General features: G+C 40.0%; 2 protein-coding genes across 2 annotated transcripts; both read left to right on the forward strand.

Annotated features, from left to right (window-relative positions):
* Window positions 1-3,267: 3,267 nt before the first annotated feature.
* LOC114570499 (E3 ubiquitin/ISG15 ligase TRIM25-like) lies at window positions 3,268-5,500 on the forward strand. The gene has a single exon (XM_028600797.1). It carries the CDS (start codon window positions 3,298-3,300, stop codon window positions 4,966-4,968), a length of 1,671 nt encoding a protein of 556 aa, XP_028456598.1. The 5' UTR covers window positions 3,268-3,297; the 3' UTR covers window positions 4,969-5,500.
* A 1,336-nt stretch (window positions 5,501-6,836) lies between these two features.
* Window positions 6,837-8,456, forward strand: LOC114571288 (E3 ubiquitin/ISG15 ligase TRIM25-like). The gene has a single exon (XM_028602172.1). The coding sequence runs from the start codon at window positions 6,837-6,839 to the stop codon at window positions 8,454-8,456; it is 1,620 nt and encodes a 539-aa protein (XP_028457973.1).
* Window positions 8,457-12,317: the final 3,861 nt, after the last annotated feature.

Consider the following 12,317-nt stretch of genomic DNA (forward strand, 5'->3'; position numbering starts at 1 on the left):
TTGACATTTCTGTTAAAGAGTAAGATCCTTTTTTAAATATAAAAACGTCCACAAAATTGCGTTCGCTTAAGCTGCCAGACTAGATGTAAATAAACAGTAATTTTTGCATCGTAAAATACACTTCATTAAAGTCAATAGAAACAAATTAAAACTATGAAAAGCAACATGGCTTAGTTTTTCCACTTTTTCAACAATCCAACTCTAGTTCAACACAACTCGGTTGAAATAAACACATAGTTTACCGATTTACAATTGAAGATATGTTGGTTCTATACACGTTAAAAGTATTGTTGTTTTAAATGGAGTCTGGTGGGTTTAGCGCTAGCTGTCAGTGAACCTGCCAGTGGCAAAAACAGCACTTTTGTGGTTATAATTGACAATGCACATCTGCCCTATAGGATTACACTGCAGCCCAGTCTGTGGCTGCTGCTCACAGCATTCTCGCTTAGTACTAGAACAATTTCAAAGATTGTTGTTCCCATCAGTCACATTTATTCACAAAAACATAGGAAAATAGGGTCCAGGTTGAAAAAAGCTGAAATTACTCTTTAATGACAACAGTGCTACGTCCTGCCTATGCCCTGCAGTTCCCTGCTACGCCCTGCCATGCCCTGCAGTGACCTGCTACGCCCTGTAAGGCCCTGCAGTGCTCTGCTACACAGCGGTGGCGCCAGGGAGGGGCTAGGGGGTGCTGTAGCTACCCCTAGGTTTGCCATAGCACCCCCTTAGCACCCCAAAGAAATTGCTGTGGTTGATTTATAAATAAATAAATAAATTGTTAATGTGTAAATAGTATAATTTATATTTGAAAAATGAATAAATACATTAATAAAACAAACCGATTATTTTTAGGCTAAAAATACAGGTGATCGTATTCGGCCAAAGGGTGCAGCACACATTGAACTTTTGACCTTACTTCCGCAGTAACGTTTTCACACAGAAGAAGAAGAGCTTAATATTTGGAGCCGTTAGGATTAGAGAAGTGAGTCTAACGCTAGCAATGGATAGTTTTTTACTCCCTCAACGTCAAGGTGTGGAGACTTTATCAAAACCTGTGAATGAGACTGAGAGATATGGGGAACTTGTCACCAACCGGGACGAAGAAAAGCGGCCGGAGGAAGGTGATGTGACCACGGCGTGATTGCTGCTGAGGATGCTTAACGTCACCCTGCTGTACATGACATTAGACCAGGGGATCGCACAGCCAGGCCACAGTGGGTGAGTCAGCTGATAGGGGTCCATGCAATTCACCCTCAGTGGCTTATTTAGATATATTAAGTCACTACAGATATGACCACATTATTTTGACCATGTGCAACTGTGTGAGGATATATGCGCGTATTTTTATGTGTGTGCTTCGCTGTGTGGTGTATTTGGCCTGCTGCATTACTCTTCTGAGCCGATGTATGAGAGCTGCAGTAATGATTGTTTAACCCCGGCTTGTTGGATGGTATTTGAAATATGTTTGGTGGGCTAATCAGCGTTCTATGGTGCTGTTGTATCGGCAACTTTAAATCAATCTCTCTTGTCCACTCGTTTAGTAAACCGCGGCGGAGGTGGGTGGGCTTCTGCGCCAGTGCGTGTAACGTTAGCCTATTTGTGTCAAGGGAAACTAAAAATTTCAGAGCACCCTCACTGAAACGTCCAGCAACCTCAAAGCACCAGCAAAAGAACATCTCTGGCGCGCCCTGCAGTGCCCTGCTACACCCTGTAAGGCCCTGCGGTGCCCTGCTACGCCATGAACTGCTACAACTACTATTTCTAGTCATAGTTCCATTTTCTTTATTGTGACCAGTGTTACTCTTAAAAAGTAGTGTTTGCTCGTTACTTCTTAAAAAAGTAATCTGTTACTTTACTTAGTTACCCCCTATGGAAAGTAACTTTTTACGTTACTAAAAAGCAGGCGTCTCTGGCAGAGACTGAAGTTAATCATACAAAAACTATCTTTGACCATAAAGCCAATCTATTGATTATCAGTGAAACGTCTGAGCTACACTGCAGACTGGATTCTCTACTCACGGAGTGACGGCTGATTCATTACGAACGAGTCCAGCGTGGGTTGAATGCCCATTGGCAGGTCATCAGCGTTACACGGTGTTAATGTATGTGATGTCTGTATCGACCCCTACCGGTCGCGTATCCACAATGGTCTGTGCATTGGTAGACACATGCAGTCTCTTTTCTGGAAGTCTTCGTGTGCCTGTGCGACCGACACAAGTCCACAGCGGTCCGCTGCGTGTAGCCTAGCCTATGTATGAGCCCATCTCCACCGGAGCCATGTAGTGGCATGTGTCACGTAGCTCTCTGCTCAGAGCGCCGTCCAGCAAAAAGCCACAAAGCTTAAAAAGCTCTCAAAAGTTAGCGTTGGCTGCAGCATTGCTCTGCTACCAGCCTTTGTCACGGCCCGTGTGGAGCTTGTGAGCGCGCAGCTGAGAAGGCAGTGTGTCTGTCAAATCTGTCCCTGGGAAAAGTAACGTAGCGCTGAATTGAAAAAGGAAATACGTTTTGTTACCAAATTTTCAGTAGTAGCGCGTTACACTACTTTTTACCTGAAAAAGTAGTTACGTTACTGTTACTTTGTTATGCATTTCTCCCTAAAAGTAAGTTTCCCTCACCACTCAAGGTTTCTCCTTAAAAGGTACTTAAAGTCGTACTAAATGCTAGCACTTGGGGGAATTACTGGAATTGTTGGATCTTTGTAAATTATAGTGTGTTCTAAACCTACTCTATCTGTAAAGTGCCTTGAGATAACTCTTGTTATGATTTGATACTATAAATAAAATTGAATTGAAATTGAATTGAATGTCATAATTATAACGGTGTCATGTCAGTCTTATGCACACTCCTTCAAATAAAGTGTTACCGAGAGGACTAGGTCAACACATAAACCTAAAGGTCTTATTATCTTAGCAGGGTTATTATAGTTTTTACTGTATAATACAGTCTGATATATCAAACTCTTTACTTCATGTTCTAAAGAGGAGATACAAGAACAAAATGACTTCCTCCTCCTTTAATGTATTCAACCTGATTTGTGGCAACTTTGCAATTTCTCTTGGGAAAAGATGAACGAGAATACAATATCTTGTTTCCTGCTTCCTTTGCCCATCTTAAATCTGCACGTTGACAGATGGGTGTTACCGTGATACTGTGGAGTGCAAATGCCCACGCCCCATTCCATGTATATCAGTGATGAGGAAATGAGGAACTCAGTTTTAGTTTGGATCAGTTCCCAGTTCTTAGTTTTTATATGACAAAAGTGGAACTATTTGCCAGTCACTGTCTCTGAGAGGTGAAATGGCGCAGGGAGGAATTCAGATGGACGAGGAAAAACTCTGCTGTTCGATCTGTCTGGATCTACTGAAGGATCCAGTGACTATTCCCTGTGGGCACAACTACTGTATGAGCTGTATTAAAAGCCACTGGGATAAAGAGGATCAGAAGGAAATCCACAGCTGTCCTCAGTGTAGACAGCTCCTTATACCAAGGCCTGCCCTGGTGAAAAACACCATGTTGGCAGATTTAGTGGGGGAACTGAAGAAGACAGGACTCCAACCAGCTCCGGCTGATCACTGCTATGCCGGACCTGAAGATGTGGCCTGTGATGTCTGCACTGGGAGAAAACTGAAAGCTCTCAAGTCCTGTCTGCAGTGTGTAGTCTCTTACTGTGAGCAGCACCTCCAGCCTCACTATGAATCCCCTGCCTTTGGAAAACACAAGCTGGTCGAGCCCTCCCAGAAGCTCCAGGAGAACGTCTGCACTCGTCACAACGAGGTGATGAAGATGTTCTGTCGCACCGATCACAAATTCATCTGCTATCTGTGCTCTTTGGAGGAACATAAAGGCCACGACACAGTTTCAGCTGCAGCAGAACACACTATAAGGCAGGAAAAGCTTGGGGTGATACAACAAAAGATCCAGCAGAGAATACAGGATAAAGAGAAAGATGTGAAGCTGCTTCAGAAGGAGGCAGAGACCATCACTGACTCTGCTAATGAAACTGTCAGAAACAGTGAGCAGATCTTCGCTGGCCTGGTCTATCTCATTGAAAATAAAAGCTCAGAAGTGAAGCAGCAGATCCGATTTCAACAGAAAACTGAAGTAAGTCGAGTCGAAGAGCTCCAAATGAAGCTAGAACAGGAGATCTCAGAACTGAGGAGGAAAGACACTGAGCTGGAGAAGCTCTCTCACAAAGAGAGCTTCAAGTACCCCCCTCTGCCATGTCTTAGTGAATCTACAGACTTGCCCAGTACTGCTACTGGTACCAGTCCTCCAAGGTACTTTGAGGATGTGACTGCAGCTGTGACAGAGGCCGTGGATAAACTACAGGAGGTTCTTATCGAGGAATGGATCAAGATCTCGCATACATTGACGAACGTGGATGTTTTACTGCCACAAGCCGAGCCAAAGACTAGAGATGAATTTTTAAAATATTCGCACAAAATCACACTGGATCCAAACACAGCAAACCAACAGCTGCAATTATCCGAGGGGAAAAGAAAAGCAAAAAACAAGGGAAAAAAACAGTCGTATTCTAGTCACCCAGACCGATTTATTAACAGGTCTCAGGTCCTGAGTCAAGAGCGTCTGACTGGACGTCATTACTGGGAGGTGGAGTGGAGTGGGTTTGGAGTTCATGTAGCTGTCGCGTACAAGGATATTAGCAGAAAAGGAGACAAAAGTCAATTTGGAAACAATGACAAGTCTTGGGCTTTAGATTGTTCAGATGGTTATTATGAATTCAGACATGATGGAATCTGTACTTCCGTCTCGGGTCCTGAGTCCTCCCGAGTGGGGGTGTACCTGGATCACAATGCAGGGGTTCTGTGTTTCTACAGCATCTCTGAAACCATGACCCTCCTCCACAGAGTCCAGACCACATTCACTCAGCCGCTCTATGCTGGACTCAGGACTTATGGTTTTCTTGGTTTTGGATCATCTGCTGAGTTTTGTGAGCCAAAAGACTAAAGCTGACCATAACCCTAAAGAGGTGCTGGGTAGATTCTGTTGTGAGTGTGTAAATAGATAATTATCCATCTCAACTGCCTTTAGGGTTTGATCACTGCTCATATAAGAAGAGCATTGTTTCTTCTTTTATACAGATATATATATTTTTTAAATTGTGTTCATTATTTTTTACTGAAAAAAACCAAAAAAAGAAGACAAAAATAGCTAAAAACTGTCATACTACTAATAGTATAGATAGAGATCGTAAAGTAAAGATTAATGGTAAGAGTAAATAAATTCATCATTTTAAGGAGTTTCTTGTTATAATCTGTTTTGTGGGTTGTCAGGAAAGATGACCCTGATTTCAAAGACGATCTGAAAGAAAGAATACTTTAATTGTAAAATGTAAATGTAAAATATCATTATTGAAAACATGTAATCCTTTTGCTTGTTTGATTACGGCTACTTGTAGATAAATAATTGAAATAACTTGTATATGGATGAAAACAATACACCACAATTATGATGATTTATTGATTGTTTATGTGAATAAAATCGGCAAATAAAGATTTTTATTTGTCAAAATGAAAACAATATGTTTACATCTTTATTCTAGAAATTATTAAAGTTACAGAAGAACATATGAAAGTGATAGTACTGTGTACATATATATATATATATATATATATATATATATATATATATATATATATATATATATATATATGTGTGTATGTATGTATATATATATATATATATATATATATGTATATGTATATGTATATATGTGTATATATATATATATATATATATATGTATATGTGTTGCTATGACAAGTTGAAAGTCTGCTGTGAAAAAGGCCTTTAACTGCCACAGAGGGAAACAAAGCCAAAGGGGGACACCTGGTGGCGAATAAACGGCATGAAAAACAAATCCAACCAAACTAAACAGTAAAGGTGGCAGATGTGGAGACAGATATTTGAAAATAGACATTTTTGTTTGTTCTGTTCCTGACTTGCTCCTTTACTGACAGGCGTTCATGCTGAAGTTTTTATAGGACAGGAAGAGAAAAAAACAATGTGGGACGTTGTGGTATCTGATCGCTTACAGCCCTTTGAAAAGAAAACCACCACAGAGAACTTGTAACGGGTGGTGACCCTATAGGGTAAGTAAATAATTCTCTATTTTATCATGTGACTGCTCTCTCAGGATCAGTGTGGTTGACCAATATTCAAGAAAACCTTTTTTTTCTGTCCCTGATGTGGTAATATATAACGGAGGATCTGAAGAGTTCAAAGCCACGTCACTAACAGCACCGACATTGTTTGTGTTCTTCTACATTAGCAGGTCAACACAGTGTTCATTTTTGATTAAATTGGTATATGGAACAGTTATGTTTAATCATGTCACACAGCTGCTCCAAACAAACCAAAATGTACTAAATAAGGGAGGCCTAGGTCAACACCTCAACCTAAATTACCAAATTATCTGAGCACGGTTATCATACGTTATGTCTTGTGAGCAGGGTGTATTTTTAGGCGGACTTCATCCAGTCTCATGTCTTAAACTCTTCACTTCATGTGCAAAACACAATGACTTGCTTTTATTGATTCCTCTTCCTGGAATGAATCAGAGCCTATTAACCCCTCCTTCGCCTCCCTGCTCTCGAGTGCAGCCAGTCCCATTCAGTCCACGTGTTTCCTGCTTATCCAGCCTTCCCAGATCTACTTTACAGATGGGTGTAGCCATCGCGCTGTGAAGTCTGAATGCTGTCAATCCCCATCTAATGCATATCAGCGAGTGAACACAAAGAAAGGGCTCTCGTTTTGGTTTGGATCCGTTCCCAGTGTGTTTCTTGCATGACAAAGTGGAACTATTTGAGAGGTGAAATGGCGCAGCGAGGAATTCAGATGGACCAGGAAAAACTCTGCTGTTCGATCTGTCTGGATCTACTGAAGGATCCAGTGACTATTCCCTGTGGGCACAACTACTGTATGAGCTGTATTAAAAGCCACTGGGATAAAGAGGATCAGAAGGAAATCCACAGCTGTCCTCAGTGTAGACAGACCTTTGGATCGAGGCCTGCCCTGGGGAGAAACACCATGTTGGCAGATTTAGTGGAGGAACTGAAGAGGACAGGACTCCAAACTGCTCCGGCTGATCACTGCTATGCCGGACCTGAAGATGTGGCCTGTGATTTCTGCACTGGGAGAAAGCTGAAAGCTCTCAAGTCCTGTCTGCAGTGTCTGGTCTCTTACTGTGAGCAGCACCTCCAGCCTCACTACGAATCCCCTGCTTTTAAAAAACACAAGCTGGTCGACCCCTCCAAGAAGCTTCCGGAGAACGTCTGTACTCGTCACAACGAGGTGATGAAGATGTTCTGCCACACTCATCAGCAGTGTATCTGTTATCTGTGCTCTGAGACAGAGCTCGGGGTTAGTCGGCAAAAGATCCAGCAGAGAATCCAGACCCGAGAGAAAGAAGTGAAGCTGCTTCGGCAGGAGGAGGAGGCTATCGACCACTCCGCTGATGAAGCTGTGGAGGACAGCGAGAAGATCTTCACAGATCTCGTCTGTCTCATTGAGAAAAGAAGCGCAGATGTGAAGCAGCAGATCAGACGTCGTCAGAAAAATAAAGTGAGTCGAGTCAAAGAGCTTCAGGACAAGCTGCAGCAGGAAATAGCTGTTCTGAGGCAAGAAGATACTGAGCTGGAACAACTCTCACACACAGAGGAACACACCCAGTTGCTACACAACTACCTGTCGAATCTCACTGACTCTAAAGAGTCCCCCAGCATCAATATCCGTCCTGTACGATACTTTAAAGATGTGACTGCAGCTGTGTCAGAGGTCAGAGATAAGCTACGGGACATTCTGAGTAATGTTTGGATCAAGATCTCACTGACAGAGACGGAAGTGGATGTTTTACTGCCACAGGCAGAGCCTAAAACCAGAGATGAATTCTTACAGTATTTCCATCAAATCACGCTGGATCCAAACACAGCACACAAAGGGCTGTTATTGTCTGAAGGGAACAGAAAAGCAACAGTGAGACAATCCGTAATGCTGTCACTGCAGGCACAACCTAGTCCCAATGGTTCACACAGTGACGTCGACAGGCTTGAGGTCATGAGCAGAGAGAGTTTGACTGGACAGTGTTACTGGGAGGTGCAGTGGAGAGGGTTAGTTTCAGTAGCAGTAGCATACACGCACATGAAGAGAACGGGTTATGAAAGTGGATTTGGGAACAATGACAAGTCTTGGGCACTGGATTGCTTGAATAATGGTTATGAATTCAGACATAACAAATTGAGAACTTCCGTCTCTGGTCCTCGGTCCTCCCGAGTGGGAGTGTACCTGGATCACAGTGCAGGGGTTTTGTGTTTCTACAGCATCTCTGAAACCATGACCCTCCTCCACAGAGTCCAGACCACATTCACTCAGCCTCTGTATGCTGGACTGTGGGTTAATGGTAGTTATTGCTCTGTTGAGTTGTGTGAGCTCAAGTAGACAAAAAATTACGATTCCAATGGAATCGTTTTTTGAATGGTTAACATTTGGAAAATTAGCTTTCAATCCAATCATCGGTGGGTGGGTTCCATACACCGTACTTCCAGGCGCTTGTTGTGTTGCAGCCATGGAGCACAGTAAGCGGCGGTCTAAAGTGTGGCTTTATTTTACGTTGAAAAAGCCCAGTAAACTTGTAAATCACCACTGAATCAAAATAACATTTTCCTCTTATCTGTGAAATAAGCATGTGACCCGTTTTATCTCTTCTTCCTTCCTTCTTCCTTTTTCAAAGAATCAAAATCAATGCAAAAAGAAAGAATTGGAATCAGAATTGTTAAAACCAAAACTATGCCCAATTAAAATTAAATAGATAAAATAAAAAAAATAAGCGTGAGTTGAATATTAAATGAACATAACATCATTATTGTATTTTCTCTTGAAATTATAGAAATAATTAAGGCTGATAAAATATTTAATCACGATTAATCGCATGATTGTCCATATAAGTCGCAAATTAGTCGCACATTTTTTATCTGTTCCAGATGTACTTTAATTAAAAAAAGTTTTAAATGCTCAAGTTGTATTTGGGACTCAACGTAGTCTGGTGGTAACTCAATTTACATTGACAGTACTTAGTCTTGTCGAGAGAACCATGTGGAAGGGCTTTGAAACTCAACTTGCCATTCAAAAGACTTCTTTTCTTTATCCATTTCTGCTCAAAGAGGTTTGTTTCTGCTAGCCATTTACAATGTTACTGCTGCATTGCTTCTTGATTTTCCAAACTACGGAGCATGTCCAAAAAATGAGTGGTGTTAACTTGATATTATGGCGTTAATTTTGACAGCCCTTGTAATAATATTAAATAAAATCTTTCAGATAATATTAGCATAGTAAGAAAACTTATTTGAAGAAGAGGAAATAAAGAGTGAGAGTATGAGAACAGAGAATCAAACTAAAAATGTGGTAGTAAGATATTCAGTTAATCAATCAATCAATACTTTATTAGACTCAGCGTCCAGATAAAAGACAAGACATTACATACAATAAATTAGCCTACATGCAAAAGCACAATAAATTACTTATAAAAGCACAATACCTACTTTGAAACCAAGAATAAAAAAATCAGTGTCCTACAGCGAGACAGCTCTAGCAATGTCTCCACAGCTGGGATTGATAGCATAGTGCTAACCCTTATGTTTGGCAAAGCCAAGATTATTTCATTTTCAGAGTTTTTAACCCGGAAAATAAATATATACATAATATTTCTTTAGACAGTTTATAAAGGATTGACTCCTGCAGCCACAAACATTTTACTTGCACTATACCGCTACACACACCATCTTCGACTCTTCAGTTATATTCTCATTGCATAAGCTACTTGAAGTCTCTGTAAGCTTGCTTTTCTGTAGTTTGACCCCAAGTGTGCAGTATAGAGTGGTGTATATGCTCAGAACAGAGATATTGTTAGAAAGTTGTTTCATTACAAGTAAATAAATTCATTTAAATTTTATTTATAGTGTCAAATCATAACAGAAGTTATCGCTGGACACTTTACAGTAGGTCTAGACCACACAACAATTCCTCCAAAGAGCAAGCATTTGCAACAGCGGCGAGGAAAAACTTCCTTTAAACAAGCAGAAACCTCAGACAGAACCTGGCTCTTGGTGGGTGGGCCATCTGATACTGCTGTATCAGATGGCCACGAGAGAGAGAGAGAGAGAGAGAGAGAGAGAGAGAGAGAGAGAGAGAGAGAGAGAGGTTATTTCACTGAGATCTAGAACCAGATTCAACCCTAATAATTACAGAGGCATTTGTGTGAACAGTAGTCTGAGGAAGGTTTTCTGAAGTATTAATAATGCCCGAATACTGTCTCATTTCCTTACCAAGCACAATGTAAAAATTAAATTGGCTTTTTAACGAAATATTGTACCTCAGACCACATTTACACACCCTTATTAAAAACTAAACCAAAATAAAAAAAATGTAAAATATTTGCATGTTTTATAGACTTTAAAAAAGCATTTGATTCAATTTGGCATGATGGGCTTTTTTATAAACTTATTGAAAGCAGTGAAGTGGGTAAAGTTTATAACATTATTAAATCACTGTACATGAAAAATAAATGTGCAGTAAGAATTCTTTAAACTTGGGCGTGTAGCTAGACTGGGATGCAGTTTGAGTCCAACATTGTTTAACATTTACATCAATGAACTAGCATCGATGTTGGAAAAATCTGCAGCCCCAGGTCTCATTCTTCACGATACTTACATCAAGTTCCTGCTCTATGCCGATGATCTAGTTGTGTTTTCCTCAACAGAAGAGGGTTTACAACAGAGCCTGTCCATCCTAGGGTAGGTACAGTATATAGAAATGGGCACTGACAGTAATTCTGAAAAAGACCAGTGTTTTGTATTTCAGAGGACAGCCAGGTCTCAGGGAAAAAGCCAGAGTTACAACTTCACTCTGGGGAACACCAGACTAGAACAAAATGGTTTTCGATTATTATTCAGGAAAAAAGGGAAGTTCTCTGCGCTTCGGCAGACCACAACACCCAAGGCAGGACACAACAGTATAAAATAGCAAATTTTATACTGCAATGGTTTTATTTGTTAAGGTGCATAACAGTGACTAACGTTTCGATGTAAGATTACATGATGTAATCTTAACAGAGATATCTAATTAGCCGAATATCTCCAAACAAAAATTCCAAAAGAAAAACACATTTTTAACAGAATACAGAGTCAGTGACCAATTTTTAAATTGTGGCGACTAAGAGAGGAACATGTCTGTACACACTGTCACCAGGACATCGAAACAGAATTACATTTCTTATGTACAAAATTTGAAAATTGCATACCAGGCTTCACTGCATTCACTTTTTTATTAGGGGACGATAAAAATAGCTCAATAAGGTTTTCAAATTAGCCTTTTTTCATTTCTTGAAAAGCAACGGGTTTGGATATACAATATTCTTTTCTTTTAACTCTGTTTTGGTCTTTACTAACTCCTGAGGGAAATATTTGGCTTTTTAGCTGCACCATAATGCTCCATTGTCACCAGCTAGTCTTGTATACTCTGCAAACAGCTGAAACTCACTGCAAGGCTCTGTAAAGCACAGGGGAGCTGCAGATTGTCATTTGATAAATTGTTCTAATACAAAAATCCATTGTAGGTGCCTAAAGAATCTAAAGCTTGATTTATGATTGTGCGGAGGCTCCACGCAGAGCTTTCACTGCATTCACTGAGGACAAAAAGCTTCCTTTTTTATTAGGGGACGATAAAAGTACACATGGCTAGCAGCTAAATATATATTTTCCTGCCACCACCACAATAAGTAGATAATTGTATATATTATTAGTATTATTATTTTTATTTTTTCTAAATTATGTTTTTTTATGTTATAATTGTTTCAACATACCTTTTGAGGGACATGCAGAGAATTTGTTTATTATCTGAAATTATATCATACTTATCCTGTTTACTTGTATCATTATATCAGATGTATTCACCCCTTGTTGTGTTTGTTATTCTGCTTTGGCAATGCAGATGTATTGATTTTGTCATGCCAATAGGAAATTGAAAATTGAAAATTGAGAGAGAGAGAGAGAAAGATTCAGATATACCATACAGTACATATATAAAATAAAGTCAATTGCCAGTTTATTCCAAACATATGCATTGTCCACATATATCAGTAATTGAAGAAACAGAATCAATTCAAAGTGAAATTAAGACCAGAACCGTCTAATGTCTTAAAGTGCTCATATTATGCTCATTTTCAGGTTCATAATTGTATTTAGAGGTTGTACCAGAATAGGTTTATGTGGTTTCATTTTCAAAAAAGTCAAAAAGCTTTATTTT

This window comes from Perca flavescens, chromosome 16 (genome assembly GCF_004354835.1).
Source record: "Perca flavescens isolate YP-PL-M2 chromosome 16, PFLA_1.0, whole genome shotgun sequence".
NCBI classification, from domain to species: domain Eukaryota; kingdom Metazoa; phylum Chordata; class Actinopteri; order Perciformes; family Percidae; genus Perca; species Perca flavescens.